The sequence below is a fragment of the Mesoplodon densirostris genome, chromosome X (assembly GCF_025265405.1).
Source record: "Mesoplodon densirostris isolate mMesDen1 chromosome X, mMesDen1 primary haplotype, whole genome shotgun sequence".
NCBI lineage: Eukaryota > Metazoa > Chordata > Mammalia > Artiodactyla > Ziphiidae > Mesoplodon > Mesoplodon densirostris.
In genome coordinates this window covers 48,924,974-48,944,739 of record NC_082681.1, presented here as the reverse complement: position 1 = coordinate 48,944,739, position 19,766 = coordinate 48,924,974, and the positions used below count along the sequence as shown (strand labels likewise).

Below are 19,766 nucleotides of genomic sequence, written 5' to 3'. Positions count from 1 at the left end.
TTCACTTTAATAAATGAGGAAAAATAACTTGAGGAAAAGGCATATTGAATACTCTTACTTCACGTGGCTTTTGTTAGCGGTTAAAGTAACTGTCTACTTAGGACAACTCAATAACATGAATTTAACTCTTCAATTTATTTCTTCAATTCATCCTTAAGTGAACAAAACTGAAAAGTTCAAAATCCAAGAGAAAACTCATCCTAAAGCACTGACACTTTTGTCTTTTCTTCAACAGGCTTCCTTTTCTCTTATGTTCTTAGTGTGTTCTTAGGTTCTTCTTAGGTTCTTCTTTCTCAGAGACTAGATTTAGGCTTGTCTTTTCTTTCAATTCAATTTTAATTTTTACACACAAAAAACTAAGCTTTCCTGAACTGACACTGACTGTATTCACCTCTCCTTTTCTTCATTGGATGTTCCTGTCTTTGTCTAAATTCCCCTATTCTTAACTGATTTCTCATTGGGTAAACAAAGCTAAAAGTTCAAAATCCAAGAATAGACTCATCCCAAAGCATTTCCTCTTCCGTCTTTTCTTCAACAGATTTCTTTTTCTCTTTCTTGTGCTTACGCTCTTCCTTCTCAGAGGGAACACCATGGCTTTTTCCCTTTTTTCGATGCTTAAGCTTTTCTGAACTGACTTTATCTCCCTCTTTTTCCCTTTTCTGGATGCTCTTGTCCTTATCTAGATCTGTATCCCCATAACTCTTTTTCCTTTTATTCTTCAACTGCTCCTCCTCTGGCTTTTCTTCACCTTCCTCCAGGTGCCTTCTCTTCTTATGTTTCTGCATATGACTTGCTTCATGGTCAATGGTATTGTTTTCTGAGGAGAGGTGCTTGTAAACTTCAGATTCTACACTGTATGGGCCAGAATTATTTTCCTGTTGACTAAGGCTCAGGGGTACTGGTTTTTCTGGGAAATAGTCTCTGGTGGGTTGACAGTAGGTCATAGAGTCTAATCTCTGTTTGCTGTCATGAGTTGGTAAGCAATGAGGTAACTGGTTTTCCGCTGCCTGTGAAATACCGTATGATATTGGGTAATTCTGGAAAGTCTCAAATGGGAGTCTCTGCTCAAACTTTTTATATCTGGGTCTGGAATCAACCATTTCTCTGTATTTATGGGTTTCCACAGAGCTCCTGCTTCCCTTTCTGAAACAAGTATTTGGTTCTAGTCCTCTGGCTTTCTGCACTTTGATATAATCCTCAAGTTCATCTTGGAAAGAGTCATATGAGCTCTTTGAACGAGCTGGTAACCAGTGATGTAATTGGCTTCCCACTGGTGAAGTACTGTATGGTCGTTGGGAGGTCTGAGAAGTCTCAAATGAAAATCTTTGCTCACACATTCTTGGTCTGGGTCCAGAATCAACTTCTCTGTACCCATGGGTTTCCAAAGAGCTCTTGCTTATCTTTCTGAAACAAGTCTTTGGATCTAGTCCTCTGGCTTTCTGCACTTTGATATAATCTTCCAGTTCATCTTGGAAAGTGTCATATGTGTTCTCTGACTGAGCTGGAAAGCAATGAGGTAACTGGTTTTCCACTGTTTGTGAAATATTGTATGATCCTGGGTATGTCCGGAAAGTCTCACATGGGAGTCTTTGTTCAAACATTCTATATCTGGATCTGGAATCAACTGCTTCTTTGTACCTGCAGACTTCCAAAGAAGTCTCTTCCATCTTTCTGAAATAAGACTTTGGTTCTGGTCCTCTGGTTTTCTGTACTTTGATGTAATCTGTACTTTCATCTTGGTAAGAGTCTGGTGGCTTCTTTGGATTCTTCACTAGATTGGTAACAATGGATTCTCTGCAAACAAGACAGTAGAAAGTTCTTGTTACTAGATTATTTTATTTGGAATGTTTGCTTTGCTTTCAAAAATATTAGTTTGAAAAAAAATACAACAGAGGCCCAAACAAAATTTTACCTACCTCAATATAAAAGTTAAAAATTGTGACTTTTTGTATGTCAAAGAGAAGCAGCAGGGATAGTCAGATATCTCCTAAGCACCTCACAATGTTTCACACATAAAAAAAATTTTCAGGCCTGGGATGAAGGGAAAGATGGGTACAAAGAAGCAGACATATTTGACACTGCTGTAGTACTTAAAAATATAAGGCATGTTGGGATGTGTGGGAAAGGACCAATAATATTTAATGCCCTAAAGATGGTCTGATCTGAATGTCACACTGGTTTAAAAATTTTTGATTATTAGTTCTCTGTACAGATCTATAAATGTGACAGCTATTTATTCTGGAACCCTGAGATTTTAAAAAAGAGTCTAAATGAAGGTTAATTTGGTGAGTGAGACAACTTAGCTACTTAGTATTCAGACTCAATAATATAAATATTTTCCACTAAAATAATGTAACCGAAATAGTATGCTTTGATTTTAAAAACAAAAAAATATATACAATAGTTAAGTGCCCCACTGTCCCACTACCTGACTTATCCAATCCCCAATTGTCCACTCAATCCTTTCCTCCTCAAAATAACAAAACAGATTGGAATAAATGTGTATTGAGCTCCAACTATGTGCCAGGTCAGGCACCTTGCACATATTTTTACATTTCATTATAACCACTTTATGTCAGAGCTGTCCAAAGTTACATACTTGGCAGAAAGATAGATCTGGTATTCCAATTCAGTTCTGTCTAACAACAAGACCTTCTTTCTTAACCACTATACCTCATTGGAAGGATGATGACTGGATCACTGAATCTCTGGAATTAGCCAACCTTCCAGGGATTACAGGGATTATTTGAATTTATATGGTTAGCCTGAGAATGATCCTTTAGCATCTTTCCAAAGAAGGACAATGCTGTCTGGTCAGGAGGGGTGGCAGTTAACCAGCTCTGTCAGTTACTATCATGGCTAGAGAACTCCCTGGGGGATGGAACTAACATACAATATGTTACAAATATCACCAACCATACCCAGGATCAACTCTTAGGGAAATAAATGCCTAGAAAGTTTGTAAAGTACATGCAAAGGTACTTGACAGAAGCCCTGGTCTTTGGTATCACAGGAGCATTTTGTCAAGAAATACTTACTTAATTTGATGTTCACTTCCTTGCATATGGGACCAGAACATTTCTAAAGATGTACAGGTGATATTACAAATATGACAAACGTAGGTTTTCATACTAAATGCTGAAAAAACAGAGAGTTCAAGTTAAGAAGGTCAATAGGAATACACTTCGAATCACATAGCTGGACAGGAATTTACTAGAGATCATCTACTTGAGCCTTCCCAATTTAAAGCTAAGGCCCAGAGAGGTCAAATGACTTGGTCAAAGTCACAAAGCGTTAGTAACAGAGATAGCCTCTCAGAGCCCATGTCTCTTAATTTAAAGTCCCAAATTTTTCACACTACACCGCACTGCCTCTCTAGCCTTGGCCTCTTTCCTAAGAAACTGCTATCTGCCTGTTTATTGTTGCTACATGAAAGTACAACAGACACTTCAAATTTAGCATGCCCAATCAATCTTTGCCTCTTAATCCCTCAACCAACCTCTTTCTTGTTTGCCCCTAATTCTCTTTCTACCCAACTAAAACTTGAAACATCTCAAAATATTAAAAACAAATAAAAGCAAATTCTTACTCTCTTACCTGAAATCATTGTAGTGCATTAGTTTACCAAAAGTTATTTCTACAGACAGATTTTAGAAAGGAGAGAGGTTCAGTGAGCCTCACTCTCAGGATAAATGCTGAAAGCAAAATTCTAAAACAAAACCACTAGTTACCACTTCATAAGAGTCAAGAACTATAGAATAGATATACTAGCTACCTCTCTTCTGATTCATAGGTAGAACAGAAAGCAGGTGACAGATTAAGTTTTATTTTCTTAATCTTATCATCCTTCCACTTTCTCTTTGGTCTGAAGAAATAACTTAATAAATTTCATAAGCTAAATATAAAAACAATCCCACCCTAAGGAAGAGGCAATAAACTGACGGCTGCAGAGATCTTTTAGGGTCAGGCAAGACCATCTTCTTTTAAATCAAACAGCAACTTAATCACTTAAAGGCCACTAAATTAATTATTACTAAGTGTATTGGCCTTGTCTAAGCAAAGATTATTCACAGAAACAGGAGATAATTGTCAAGGAGAAAGAAAGATTTTGACTTTGAAGAACATGAGGACTATGTTCACTATTGACATATACTCTGTGGTGGGCCCAGGAGAGCCGGTTATGTCAAAGTCTAAATAAATAATTCTTCAAAACTATCCTCTCTTCCTGTGCTCTGATTTTGTGCTTGCCAAGTCACTTCTGATTATAATTTGGTTTCCCATATTACTGATACAAAAAAGAGGATACCCTAGATGATATATTTTTAAAAACCTCGGAACTGGAAATATATATTTCTCCTCCTACCATAAATCAATACCAGAATGACAGTGTATTAAACTACAATGTTTCTCAGCCCTCTCTGGTAAGAATCACCTGGAGTGTGAGTTTAAAATATAGATCCCCAGACCCCCTCCTCTGGAGAATATGATTCACTGGGACAGGGAATGTGCATTTTAACAATACCCCAGCTAATTATTGTCAGAGGATGTGTGGAAAAAAACACTAAGGGAATACCTTTCCAGTTCCTTGGTTATTTATCTGCATCTTCCAATTTTGTTTTTGGTTTGCGGAGTCCCTGATTTGAGGCTGATCACCTCTGAAGACTCTGGACTTCCTGCAAGGCTGAGGACTAAATTCAGGACTCTGCATGCTCATAACAACCCTTTTCAGAAAATTATTACTAACCTTATTTAACAGGTGGGAAAATTAAGGCTCAGATTCACTTGGCCAATACCATGTATTTTGAGGGCACCCAAGTTATGCAAGATAAGCAGGAATCCTGGTTTCCTCTAGACTAGTGGTTCTTAATGTTAGTTACACATTGGAACCTTGTGGAGAACTCTAAAAATATTCATGTTACAGCTCCACATAAGACTAATTTAATCAGAATATCTAGGGGTAGAACCAGGTTTTCTTACTTTTTGAAAGCACTCTAGATGATTTTTCTGTGCAGCCACTGTTGAGCACCACTGCCTAGCTTATCGAGTCAATGATCTTCATTATGATTATAAACTCAGATTATATTTCAGAGGTTTTACATATTTGTTTAGTGCTTATAGAGTATATTGTATATAATGTTCTCCTCAGTTCCTCCTTGGTTTCTTCACAAATTATACCAGAAGATTATAATATAGGTAATATAGCAGTTTAGAGCAGCTGCAGGACACATATGAAAGATCCAGAGGCAGTTCTGGAACTATGGTCTGCTTTCTATTACCTTAGCCCTTGTCTTTTTCACACACTGATATTCTTTATCTTTTTCTAGGATATAGATATCTCAGAAAATAATATATAAAAATGGTGTAAACCCTTTCTGTTGAAGACATGAAGTCTATTTATTGGCCCCAAGTTCAAAATTCCTGGTCTGATCCTACTGAAACCTGCCTCTACTATGTTCCTTACACTGTCCATTCTCCTATCTGAGTCTGCTCCTTGGGCCTGTCAAGTTTTGCTCCCCTCAGCCCTGCTAGGATTCCCTGTTTCTGACTTCACCCAGAAACTCAAGCTTCTTTGCAACCTGTAACTTTCAGAATCATCCATAAACTAACATTTGTGGAGCCCACTTTTCTCCTAATCACAGCCCTATCTCATAACTCCCTGGACTAAGGTCTGTTTTCAAAGGATAGATTGAGGAACTGCATATCTTTATAGTCTAACATTTTGGTTCTCAATCTTGGCTCTATATCAAAACCTCTTGGGGAGTTAAAAAAGAGAAAACAAAACACTAATGTGTGGGTCCCAGGGATTCTAATTTAATTGATTTTAGGGATGGCCCGAGCATTGGGATTTCTAAAAGCTGCCTGCATGATTCTAGTATGTAGTTAAGAATGAGAACCATTGATCTAATATCTTAAATGGGGAAAATCAACTGAGAGCTACATGCAAGCAAAAATGCAACTTAATGTGGCATTTAGCTTATGAAGAAAAATAGAAAATGTCCAGTTTACATGTTTTTAAATTACGGCAGGAAAACAAAATATTTCAAGAAAACTAACATTTGTTGAGGACCTATTCTGTGATGGGTACTGTATATACCGCTTCATCTCATCCTCTTTTAATCCTGTGAAGTAGCCTTAGTTTCATTTTATACCTGAGGAATCTGAGGTGCAACTGGGCAACTGACTTCCAACATTTCTCCAAATCTATGTTTATCCCACTACACAACACTGCCTTTCAATAAACAATTATCAAATATTGAGAAAAACCATATACTCATTCCTATATAAAGCACTGAGAAGGATATGCAGAATAAAATACAATCCCTTGTCTCAAGGGGGCCAATTCAGTTAAGGGAGTATAATTAATGCAACTGTCAATGAACAGTAATACCTATGAAAAATCAGAGGAAGGGGAGAATACCAAGAGCTAGAGGAGTGAGGGAAGTTGTGATGGACTTTGGAGGAAAAGAAAGATTTGAATTGTAAGGAAGGCAATTAGGGCATTCCAGGGGATTAAAACAATATCAGGTATGGAAGAGACAGAAATGAGCATGATGTGCTGAATTCAAATAATCTGTTCAACCAACACTAAACACCTGTGTGGCACCAAGCATCATGCTAGATGCTAGAGGTACAAGATGAATAAAATAGGCAGGTTGCTCACAAATCCAAGTGAGAAACAGACACATGAACAGAGGATTTCAATCTCATTTGGTAAAAGGTAAGAAAAGTATGCTTAAGAGGTATGGGAATTCAAGGAAGCAGAGGCACTTAGTACAATATGGGGGTCTGAAGAGGGCTATTGGAAGAGATGATGCCTTCGTTAAACTTGGAAAAATGAAAAATAGTTAACAGTTAAAAGAGTTGAGAAGAGTACTGTAGGCAGAGGAAATAGCATGAAAAAAAACACAGAAGTGTTTACAGGAACTAGTTAAAATTTGGAATTGTTGCAGAATAAAATATAAGGGGACGAGATGGGAGAGGCAAAACCGCCTTTTGTGATACACAAAAGTGTATCACATCAAAGAGACTTTTATATTATGCTAAGGGGCCTAGATTTTTATTCTGTGGGCTGGGAAACCTTGAAGTGGTTTAAGTAGTAAGTAACATGGTCAGCTGTGTGTTTTAGAGAAATCTCTCCTCTAACTGCAATATGGAGGGTAATTTTAAGAGGAGCAAGCCTGGAAGTAAGGAGACCACAGTTACATGAGGCAAGAGATAAGGAGGGCATGGGCTAGAAAGGTCACAGCAGGGGTAGAGAGAAGCAGGGATATTGGTGAAATTTTTACCATTAAAACAGACAAAATTTAATGACTGAGTGAATGTGGGAGATAAGGGAGAAGGAGGAATCTAGAGAAGTCTAAAATACCTCTCAGCATAGTTTGGTGACTGAGTGGGTGGTGATCCTAACTGAAATTGGAACTTCATAAGGAAGTACTATTTTAGGAGGTGGGAGAATAAGCATTGGTGAGTTTGAATTTGGACACACAGAGTCGGATATATCTGTGAGATTTTCATGTAAAGGTGTCCAATAGGCAGTTAGATATGGGAATTTGAAAGGCAGAAGATAGGTTAATTTTGGAGAAGTCAGGGGATGGAGGTTAGTTAAGACAATCAGAGTGGGTGAGATATCCTGAGGATAATGTATGGGTGGGCATAGCAACACCAACATAATGATAAAAACCCTGGAGAGCACCACTCTTTAAACTAGATGATAGAGGAGGAGGGGGTCCATGAAAAATCAAGAAGTAAAGGACAGAGTTGTAAGGATGAACAGGAGGGAGTGATGTCAAAGGAGGAATGTTTAGTGAATGGAGTAAAGATGGCCATTGGATTTAGAAATTTAGAAGTCACAATAACCCTGTGAGGGACAGTTTCAGTGGATCGGTACAGTGGTGGTGTGGAGGGCTGGGGGAATGAGTGTCAACAACTGGTAATGACTTGAGGAGTGAATATCAGTAAAGACAGTTAAAAGTATATTCGAAAAACAAAAACAACAACACACAAAAAAAACTTGGCAAAGAAGAGAAGGGGAAAGTGTAGTAGTTAAAGGGAAACTCAAGGTTAAGGGATTATTTGGTTAAGGCAAGATACTTGGTATCCACATTTGATGGCCACATTTTTCTTGATGAAATAAGGAATAAGCTTGCCTGAATGTTGTGAGGAGGGGGAGTGCTAAACAGAAGAGAGTCCTGCAGAGTGGTGTAGGCTTAAAAATCACTGCTGAAAGGAAAGTGAAGGAAAAGGAAAAGTATTAAGTAGGACTAAAAGGCCACAGAGATTGGATACTAAGACTCTGTAGAGGTACCCAATCTCTAGCCTTATATAATTCTCCATAGCATCACTCAGTGTTCTGAATGTAAAAGTAGAACAAGTAGACTGTGGAACTGATCCTGGGTTGAAATCTTGCTACTAGGTAGTGAGAGAATAACAATGAGGTATAAGTAAAGCCTTTCAGAAGGTGGTTACAGCATTAAAGTGTGAGATGATGGTAGTGAAAATGCAATGGAAGGATAAAGGAAGTAGAAATAGTTCTAAAAAGACCTGATAAGACTGTGGATGGATAGGAGATAGGGAAATTTAGTCAAAGATGCCCTCAAAGATTCAAGTGTGGGTGACTAATAAATAGTGGTACTACTGGCAAAGAAAGAAAACCTGGTAAATTTAAGGTGGTTTTAGGGAAGATTATTAATTCAATTTTAGATATGTTGAGTTACAGGTGAAGGTGAGACATCTAAGTGCAACAATGGGGCTAGAAATTAGTAAAATAAACAAAACAAATACAGTAAATTAAAAATACATACATACTTTATTTCCATATCATTATGGTAGCCATTCCTGTGCTAATAAGATCTGGACTGAATGAGGGACATGAAGAGAGCAGTAAGAATGATGAAGAAAAAGAGAAAGAGATTAGATATAGTAGAAACATATATAAACAATAGCAGATAGAAAAGAAGGCAGAGACAGAAAGAAGGGAGAAAATGGGTGAAGAGTGAATATAGTTAAAGTGGCACAGGTTAAGTTGTTTTTGTCTTACCGCTTGCTCACTTATAATATGGGCTTCTGATGTAGCTGTTCTTTGCAATTCTCATTAGCTACTTTAAATTCTCCAGCTTTTTTTTTTTTTTTTTTTTTTTTTTGCGGTACACAGGCCGCTCACTGTTGTGGCCTCTCCCGTTGCAGAACACAGGCTCCGGACGTGCAGGCTCAGCGGCCATGGCTCACGGGCCCAGCCACTCCGCGGCATGTGGGATCTTCCCAGACCGGGTCACGAACCCGTGTCCCCTGCATCGGCAGGCGGACTCTCAAGCCAGCTATTTTTTAATCCTCAAATGTTTACTGTTATCAAAATGAAATAGTCAAGGCAGGGTTGAAAATCTGTTCTTTGAGCTTCATCTTCAGAGGCTAGTGTAAAATGACTTCAATGACTGGATTAAATTATGCTGATGGGCTTCCCTGGTGGCACAGTGGTTGAGAGTCCGCCTGCCGATGCAGGGGACACGGGTTCGTGCCCCGGTCCGGGAGGATCCCACGTGCTGCAGAGCAGCTGGGCCCGTGGGCCATGGCCGCTGGGCCTGCACATCTGGAGCCTGTGCTCCGTGATGGGAGAGGCCACAGCAGTGAGAGGCCCATGTACCGCAAAAAAAAAAAAAAAAAAAAATTATGCTGATGATCAGCACCCGCCTCCCCAGCCAGATGAAAATTTCACCAAAATCCTTCTCTCAATCTAATAACCTTGAAACTTCAGAGTGCTAAAATGACCCTCCTTTCAGAAGGGACCAAAGTGCACACATTTCTCATGGCTGACACACTTCTCAGTTCCAATTTACCTAATGCTACAAACTAGAAGCCACTTATTTCAGATCACCCTCAGCGTAGCGATGGGAAAAATACCCTAACAAGTGGAAGTTTGTCATTTCTCCAAACATCTACGACTTTCAGAAGCCCTACCACTTCTATTTCTACACTTGCCTAAATCAATGTTCTTTAAAATCCTAGATAAAAATACAGATCTCTATGTAACTTTTGGGGACATGTTGAATCACATTAAGCAGAAAACTTAATAGTACAAACACAGGGTTAGCACTCAATAAATAAAGGTTAATAGTTCACTGATTCATATATTAAACTAATCTCTATTGAGGTAGGCCTACTCTGTGCCAGTTTCTATCTCTAGTACTGGAAATATAGATGAGTTAGATGAAGTCCCTTCCCTCAAAGATGTTACATTCTAGTGGGAGATAAAGACACAGGGAGAGATAATTAGATATTCAGGTTAAGGAAGCAGAGAAGATAAGCCTTGAAGGAACTGAAAAGGCTTGAAAGAAGTGAAATGAGTAGGAGTTGGTCAAGAAAAGAGGGACACGAAGATGTTCTAGGCAAAATGGCAGCATGAAGGGCACAGAGACAAGAAATGGGGTAATGGTTTCTGGAAACCATAAGCAGTTTGTAGATTCTGACCCACATAAATCATAGCAGGAAGTAGCAGGGAATAAGCCTGGAGAAGGAGATAGGGACAAGATGGTAGAGAGCTATGAAGCTTAGATTTTTATCCTTAGAAAATAGAGAAATAAGGACTTTTAAGCAGGGGAATGACATGAAAAGATGTACACTTTAGATGAAAAACTCTAGTGGTTAAATTGAGGGTAGATCTGGGGAGATAAAACTGATGGCAAGGAGAATAGTTAGAGGTTGTGGCAATATTCTAGAACAATGCTTCTCAAAATTTATTGTACAAATTTATTGTACAAATCACCTAGGGATCTTGTTAAAATGCAGATTCTGATTCAGTAGGTCTGCAGTGAGGCCTGAGATTCTTTTTTCTAACAAGCTCCCAAGTGATGTTTATAATGCTGGCCACAAACCACACTTTGAGTAGCAAAACTCTAGAAAAGATGTTGAGGGCCTGAACTAGTGTGGGAAAAGCATGGCTGGAGAAAAGGTAACAGTAAGATTCAGGAGGTAAAACAGTCATGGCTTGGTGTTTCATTAGATATAGGAAGTGAAGTAGATGGTGCTGTGGGATTTACAATTAACTACAGGTTTCTACTTTGACTGAGTGGATTTGAAATGGCTATGAGGTATACAGGTGAAGAGGTAGCTGCTCTTTGAATATATGAATCTAAAGCTTTGCAGAAAGGTCATAAGCATACAGATGAGAGCTGAAATCAGAGGAACAGATTAGATCATGTTATAGATTAAGGTCAAGAATGGAACCACAGGAATGCCTACATTTAGACAATGAATTTAAAAAAGAGCCCCCAAAGAAAACAGAAAAGAAATAGAAACACGGGAAAAGAACAATAGCATAAGGAGTTACTAATGACAAAGAATAGAACTTCAAGAAGGGAGTAATGAACATTTTCACATTAAGCAGAAAGGTCTAGTAAGGAAAGAATTGAAGAATAATGGTGAGGAGAGGAAAAGTGGGTGGAGAAGAGAATATGAAAAGGGAATAAAATATACTAGTAGTGAGAAGGTGCCTGTGGGAGAAAAATGAAAAAACACATGGTTAGAAGAGCAAGTAGATCACTCCAGTCAGGATCAGAATCTTTATTGCGCCTGAATTCTTGCCACTCTTTCTCAGCTCCTTTGTTCATCCTCTCTCCTTCCCACTGCTATCAATCTAAATCATATCTTCCTCTATAAAGATTTTCTGAACCATGATGTTTGGCTCCTCTGGTTACCAAAAATACGTACACAAAAATCCATGTCTGCAGCCTCTTGCAATGAAGTATTATTAACCTAAGTAGTTATACACTTGCCCCTTCAGGGAAAATAGTATATCTTCATTTGTATTCCCAAGAATAACTAGCCTAGCACCTAAGATACACTTAAGTCATACTTAGTGACCGAATGATATAACTACATGATACTAATTTAAAATACTTCCTTATGTACCTATGATATAACATGAAACCGTGGTAATACCTATATTTTATTAGTAAGAGTCATCTAAACCTTTCTGGGTCTCATTTTCTAGAAAACCAACAGACAGACTTATATGGACTCAAAAGTCGTTACTTATCGAAAATTCTATGATCCCATGAGTATTATCAACCTTGTATTCAGTAAAAGCAAAATAGTATATACATAAGCCAGTATGTTTTATAAAATATGAACTTCCTAAGAAAGAGATTTGGGATATTTTTACTATTTACCATTTGCATCTGATTTTGCTGGGAGAGCCTTCTTTCTTATCTTGTCTACAAACTTCTTCCTAGCTTCATTTCTTTTGTGTTTTTTCCCAACATAATGTTGTTGAGCCATTAATGGACTATTGAAGGAAGCAGGACAGAGCTTGCAATACTTGTTTGGATTATTCAAATCCAAAGCACTGCTGGAAGAGGAAGGCATAGTCTTGTCTTTAATCCCACCCGGAGGAGGCTTGACAACAAGGGGCTTCAGAAAAGTTGACTCTGCAGAAGTAGTAATAGGCACACCTGCTGAAATAGTCATAATGAAAAGTGATCAACATGTGTCCAGCTATTAGAGCTGCATTTATTATGAAGTATTAGGGAAAGTTAGAGTTCTTTAAAAACCTACTATCTCTGGACTTTTTCCATATAGGGCTGTTGGATAAAGGTACTCAGGCTAAAAAGAATTTCCTTCTGTGAGAATAGAAATTTGAATACAAGTCTGTCACCAAGTTTCTCCAACAAAGATACAGGAAAGAATATTCAGCATTAGGCATTTATTTCAAATGAATTTTATTCATTTGAAAAATCAATGAAGGCATAAGAGATGTCTTAGGATGCTTCCTGAAATTAGTGAGGGTAAAAGAGATGGTATCAACTTCTAAGTGGGTGTCTTTCTTGAGTAGCACAGTAAATCACCTATTCAGTCCAGATTTGTGGTGTCTGTATCAAAATAAAATTTATGCAGTTGTTTAAGGCTATAAAATTATATGTTTCCACAATTACAGTTATTTCAGAGCTCTTTCATTTAGTCTCCTCTCTGAGCCCAAATTTATGAATTTTGGGGACTAAAAGATAAGGCTTTAAAAGATGCTTTCTCTTGTAGGGCACACTGATTCTGTCCCTCTTGACTGACAGACAGAAAAACAAATATACAAAAATTAGAGAGACTAGAATAAATTTTAAAATAATTCTGGTTTCATTTATTAAGAAAACTATGTTTTAATGCTGATGAGGCCTACGCTATGAGTTGGAAATTAATGTTGGTAAAATTACCATGCTAGACATGCTTTATTCCTAAAGTGTTGAAGCTAGTGAGAATGTGGTAAATTATTTATTCCAGAGAATTGATCATCTTATTTTTTGTTCTGGCACACAACATTTTCAAAATACAGGCTGGGTTTTCCAGGGTGTACTCTGCCACTTCAGGCCAGAAGTGAGATCTGTGGGTCAGTTCTCTCATGCGCTGGAGGCCCAACATCACTGGAAGGAGGAAACAGCAACGTTTTACAGTTCTCTGTATCTTTGGCATCTAACATAAAATAAGTACTCAATAACTGCTGACTGATAATGCTAGTAGTACTTTTTCTTTATATTCATAGGAAGAAAGGAATGAGCAATCAGGTAGAAGAAGATTCTGTACCTTTTTTTTGGCTATAGTTATAGTCAGAAAATGCTGCAATATAACTATATTATGGTGAAGACATTGGTCTGAACACACACTATGAGATAATGTTTTGGAAAGTACTAAAGCAAAAAAAAAGAATGAGGGCCTCCCTGGTGGCGCAGTGGTTGAGAGTCCGCCTGCCGGTGCAGGGGACACGGGTTCGTGCCCAGATCCCGGAGGATCCCACGTGCCGCGGAGTGGCTGGGCCCGTGAGCCATGGCCGCGGAGCCTGTGTGTCCGGAGCCTGTGCTCCGCAACGGGAGAGGCCACAGCAGTGAGAGGCCCGCGTACAGCAAAAAAAAAAAAAAAAAAAAAAAAAAGAATGAGATAGATGCCAAGGGGAAGAAGTAAGAAGGAGTTAAGACTTTATAATTTGATTAGAAACTGGAGAGCTCAGGTTGCTTATTGTTCTTTCTTTATAGCAACATAGCAAATAACTTGCTTTTATTTGGATTTAATAAACTGAAAAGGAGAGGTCGCAACATTTCTTAAAATTCAGCTAGCAATTATGATCTCTATATTAAATTACAAGGATACAGAAAGAGATTAACTGGGCAGAAGAAGAACCAAGTTACTGCGGCAGAGTAAAAGTGTCTCCAGTAAAAAATGGATGGCAGAGATGGGAGAAAATTATAGAGAGACCCTGTATTGAAGCTAAAGAGGTGAATGTCATCTTACCCATCTCTGGCTGAAATTCTGATGGAGATACCTGATCATGCTCCTCCATTAATTGCTTCAGTTTTTTAGCATGGACTTTCCCCACATAGTGAGACTGAGCAACAACTGGGGAGCTAAAAATCATGTTGCAGAGATCACAAAATGTGTTTCTGTATACGACTTCACTCCTATGCATCTGAAATAAGCACAATCTTGTTAGAAAGATTCAATAACTCAAAGTTTCGAATTACAACATCAACAAAGGCCACTCACCTGAAAATTCCTAACATCCATCTTCATTTTCTTACCAGGCACTTCATTTTGTTCCCCATGCATTTGAAAATAAAACCTAACATTTTGAGCATGTTTTTCACTCTGAAAAAATGATATAATATGACTTTGTTTATTCAATAACAGAGGTACCCCAAATTTACACCTCTTCAAATTTGAGGACAGTACTCGTGAATTGAAATATATTTAATGTGTACCAAGTTTACGAAAAGGCTTCACATGCTTTCAAATCTCTAAATCTCAGTTAAAATGAAAATAATGCTGTAATTTAGAGTCCAATAACTTCTAGGTTTTTGTTTTTGACAGAGACTCCTAATTTTTTTTTGCCTAATATCAAACTTCTTCTTCTTCCTTAGTTACACATCTTAGGCAATATACCCAGCTAAAAGACTGCATGTTCCAGCCTCCTTTTCAGCAAGATGTAACCTTGTGACTCTATTCTGGCCAATAAGATGTAATCTGAAATGCTGGGTAGAACTTCTGGGAAGCCTCCTAAAAGGATGGAGGATGAACCCTTCTTCTAACCTTCTTCCCTCCTGCTTCTGGAATTAAGATTTAAAGGTCATCTGGGACTATGGGGGATCTTGAGGACAGAGGCTAGTTCATCAGAGTAGAAAGACAGAAAATGCCTAGATCTCTGATAATGTTATGGAGCTGTCACATCAGCCCTGTACTGCTTACCTCTCAAATTCTTTTATGTGAGGAAATTAACCATTCTAGGTTAGGCACATTAGAAAAATCTCTGAACAAATGTATAACAAAATATATGATAACGAAAATGTTGGTGTAAATAGAAGGGAAACTAACATTCCTGAACATATACTGTGAGGCAACTACTTACTCTCTCTCTACAGCATTTTAAATTGTGAAATATATACATATAGAAAAGCACAGGAAATAATATAGCTGAAGTACATACCCACTGCCCAGTTTTAACAGATATTATTAACATTTTTCTATATTTGTTTCAGATCTCCTTTTCAAAAGAGGTAAAGTTTTACACATACAGTCCTATCTCCTCATGCCAACAATCCCTCCCCTCCTCAGTCTCTCTCAATAGGTAACCACTATCTTAAAGTTGGTCTATATCATTTCCTCTATGCTTCTCTTCTTTTACTAGATATGCATGTACCCATAAACAGTATTATGTACTACTGTCATTTTTTTAATTTTATGAAAATGGAATCAGTCTATTCATATCCTTTTCAACTTTTTATAACTCAACATTATGTAAGATTTGCCCATATTGATACATATAGCTCTAGTTCATTCATATTACATGCTGCATAATATTCCACTCCATATGCTACCCATCAAGTCCCCTACTGAAGGCAGTTATGTTTGTTTATTTTGCTATCATAAGCATTTCTGCACTGAACATATGTAAACATATCTCCTAATATAATGTCCAAGAGTTTCTTTAAAGTAGACACCTAGATATGGACTATTTGGCTTATAAGGTATGAGAGTTTTCAGCTTTAATAGGTATTATAAAATTTCTCTCCAAAGATGTTGAAGCAAGCAACTATATTCCAATAAAAATTAATTAAAAAAGATGTTGAAGCAGTTTACAACTCCAAATGTAGCATATATGAGTGATTTGTCTTCCTATATTCTCCTGAAGTGTTAAGTGCTGTTAGATTTCAATTTTTGCGAGCATGATGGTTTTGATAAGGTAGTTCATTATCACTTTAACTTGCATTTCCCATATGATCACTTCTGAAGTTAAGTATCTCTTCTATAGCCTGTTTATAACACTTTCCCATTTTTCTATTGGGTTGTTTCTTGTTCTAATTGATATATAGTTCTTTATATATTCTAGATACTAATCCTTTGTTAGTTATATCGGTTATAAATAGCACTCAATCTGTGGCTTGTCTTTTGACTTTATAATGAGTTTTTTGTCATATAAATTTTCCCTACCAGGTATCATGGCATATTTTAAAGCTATACTAATAAGGTGAAATTATCATAGAGACAGGCTAACAAAGCAATACAATAAAACATAATGACATTATAAATATATATATATATATGTATATGAAAATTAACTTATGATAGAGATGCCACTACAAATCAGTGAGGCAAGGATGGACTGTTTAAATAAATATTGCTGGTATACCTGGCTATCTGTATGGAAAATAATGTTACCACCATCCATATGTGAAAATCAATACCAGATGGATCAAACACTTTAACCTAAAAAATAAAACTTTTAAAAGTATTAGAAGAAAATAGACAGAAATATCTATATGACAAAAGAACAAAGAATGGTTTCTTAAACATGTAAGTATAAATACAAAAGGAAATATTAATAAGTGCAACCTCATTAAAATTCAAAACTTCTGCAGTACTGTCCTATTTTACATGTACAATAAATACTATGCTGAGATAGTCTGACACTATTAACCAAGCTGTATACTAAAGAGAAAAAAAAATCACCTTTTCAAGTAGGATATTTGCACAGAAGTGCTTTCAAATATATGGAAAGTCATGTATAATTTTGATTTGATTATTTAACAAGCTTAAGTACCAAACTTACAGATGGCGCTGAAATTTAAATTAAAAAATATGCTACAACATTACATAACATAATGCTTTATAGCCATTAAACTATTATAGAAAAGTAAAAAGACGTAATGATAGGACAAAGTGTTCAGAATATGTTCTTATATGAAAGAGCAAGTGCAAAACAACATACAATTCTCTTTTGTAAAAATATGTGTGTTTAGAAAGCATACTGGAATCATATAAACTAAATAGAAGTTAATTAAATGATGCTTACTTGCAACAGAATTATGATTGATTCATATTTTCTTATATTTTTGTATATATTCTACACTGAATAGTACTTCATAAGCCCATAAAAGTGATTTTTCAAATTTAAATTCAAATGGTTCCAACCACAGTTATCACAGAGCCCCTTGATTATGTGTCTCTCTTTATTAACACTAAATCTTTGAGCTTCGGGGTCCCAGGATATGCTAGGCACAATCACATACCTGATTTCACTTAATTCTCACAAGTATAGTAAGAGAGATCTTATGCCCCCATTTTGCAGGGTCAAGAACCATGCTCAGAGAGGTAAAGTGACTTGCCCAGGGTTTCACAACAATGGTGGAGTTAAGACTTGAACCTACGTCCTCTTAATCCACGGCCAACACAATTTCACTATCTGTAATTACAGTAATTGAATCCCAATCAACCTAAGGGCTGAAATATAGTTTCCAATAAGATGAGCAATGGGCAAAACAAGATGAGGTGTTTAAAAAAGTAGAACTGGCATTGTATTTCTTTTAAGTAAATGTATCTAGTACTTTTGTTAACACGGATACCAGATATGAAAATAAATCCAATAGTTCATAATATGATGTAGAAATGGGAGACAACACTAAAAGAAAGGAAAGAACACTGGATATGAAATTAGAAGAAATCATTTTTAAGCTTAGTCATGCCAAGATTAGCTATGCAGAATCACTATCCCTCTGGGTTTCAGTTTTCTAATCAATAAACTAAAGAAGTAAGGACATTAAACATTCCTCTTTTAACTCTAGAATTCTATGGTACTGTGCTTAAAAACATGTAGCTAAATCAAGTGCAAGACTAGTTCATTTTGTTTTTATCCTTCATTTACTGTAAAGGAAAACTCGAGTTCAATAATATCCCTTGATTCACATTAACTATTTCCTACTCAAGCTTTATAAAACTCCCCTTATATTTACTACAAGGACACGAAGGATATAGTGGCTTGATAGATACAAATGGAGGCAGAATGATGTGAAGAAAAGAAAACATGCTTTGGAGTCAAAAAGACTAAGTTTAAACCTGAATTCTCCAAACTTAAGCTAGTAAGTTACTGTACCTCTCTGAGCCAGGCTCCTCATCCATCAAAGGGAAATAGTACACAGGATTCTCATAAGAATCAAAAACAGATAATATATGAAGTTTATCTGCTATATTTAAAAACCTATTTCAGATTCTATTCCCATTATTTTTAACCTACCTCATAATGTGAAATCCTTTGTGATTCAAACTGCAGCACTACTCCACATATATTACAAAAATTATCTGTAAAAAGTTCAGTCTTTTCCTGTTCTTTCCAAGTCATATCTATGAATAAAATAAAGGGTAATGAGACTACATATCACATAAATGAATATTTAGAAGTATCATTTTCATTCTTCAACTACATATTGTTTTATATACCACCTCAAACCTGAGTGCTTGTGAGGCTACAGTAAAAGCTTTTTGCTTATTGAGTATGCAATTTAATATGAGCATAGTAAATATGCCTCTAATGTAGGATATAACAAGAGTTATTTATTTAACATGATAAGCCTAGGCAATACCATTCCAAACGAAAAGTTATGGGGGTACCAGTAACTTCATGAGCTTCGTAGACTGATTTGGGGCACCAATAATGAGTGGCAGGATTAAAAAACCAAGCCTTGGAATTTGTGTTTTACAGTAGACAATCCTTAAAAAGGCATTGTTATAAGACTGTCACTTATCTGGAGCTATGGTTCCAATGTTATCTAAAAATCACACGGAACCACAAAAAAACTTTGCCCATAGTAGGCAAACATTTTCCATTGTTGTACAAACATTAGTAGACTCATCTGGCCAAACAAGTCTCACAGAATCCCCCAAAGCTATAAAGTAATGTTCATATAATAACATCTAGAAGTGTTATTTCTAAATGTTTCTCACTGTAATAAATAACATATGCCAAAACTTTCTGAATTTACACTTGAGGTCCACACTTCTATCTAAACTTCTTAACAGCTGCAATGTATTCCCCCAAAATTTATTAATGCATCTATAAGGTATAAATCTCAAAACATCAAAATTTTGCTTGCTATTTGGCTATTTAAGTGAATAAGCTGATACCACACATACTTTCACAGAGAAAGGCCAATGATATATTAAATGGATAAAAAGTTGTAGAATAAATACATCAATTTCCAACACTAACAAAAATTAAATATACATCACATATAAAAAATATGGAAAGATATAAATTAAATATAAAAGTGATTAACTTTGGGAAGCAGGGCTAGAAAAGGAAGAAAGGGAGAACATTTAACATTTTATTTTCTGTACAACTGTTTTCTTTCAATTTTTGCAAGAAGTATGTAGGACTTTCTATTTAAAGAACCTTTAGAGGTATTTATTTTAAAAGTTATGTTGGATATCTGCAACTAAGCTTTGTTTTCAGTACCACTGTATGGACT

The 19,766-nt window shown here is 36.6% G+C and overlaps 1 protein-coding gene across 2 annotated transcripts in view; it reads right to left on the bottom strand.

The window, feature by feature from the left end:
* Positions 1-479: 479 nt before the first annotated feature.
* Positions 480-19,766, bottom strand: part of ZMAT1 (zinc finger matrin-type 1) — a 33,309-nt gene continuing 14,022 nt past the window's right edge. The window contains exons 2-6 of one of the 2 annotated variants that reach the window (XM_060087724.1): positions 18,536-18,642; positions 14,515-14,616; positions 14,263-14,437; positions 3,039-3,138; positions 480-1,794 (exon numbers count right to left, since the gene is read on the bottom strand). In XM_060087724.1, coding sequence (XP_059943707.1) covers positions 480-1,794; positions 3,039-3,138; positions 14,263-14,437; positions 14,515-14,616; positions 18,536-18,642 — 1,799 coding nt within the window. Of the gene's footprint in view, positions 1,795-3,038; positions 3,139-12,161; positions 12,447-14,262; positions 14,438-14,514; positions 14,617-18,535; positions 18,643-19,766 lie in introns of both variants that reach the window. The other variant, XM_060087723.1, reaches the window with a different exon arrangement.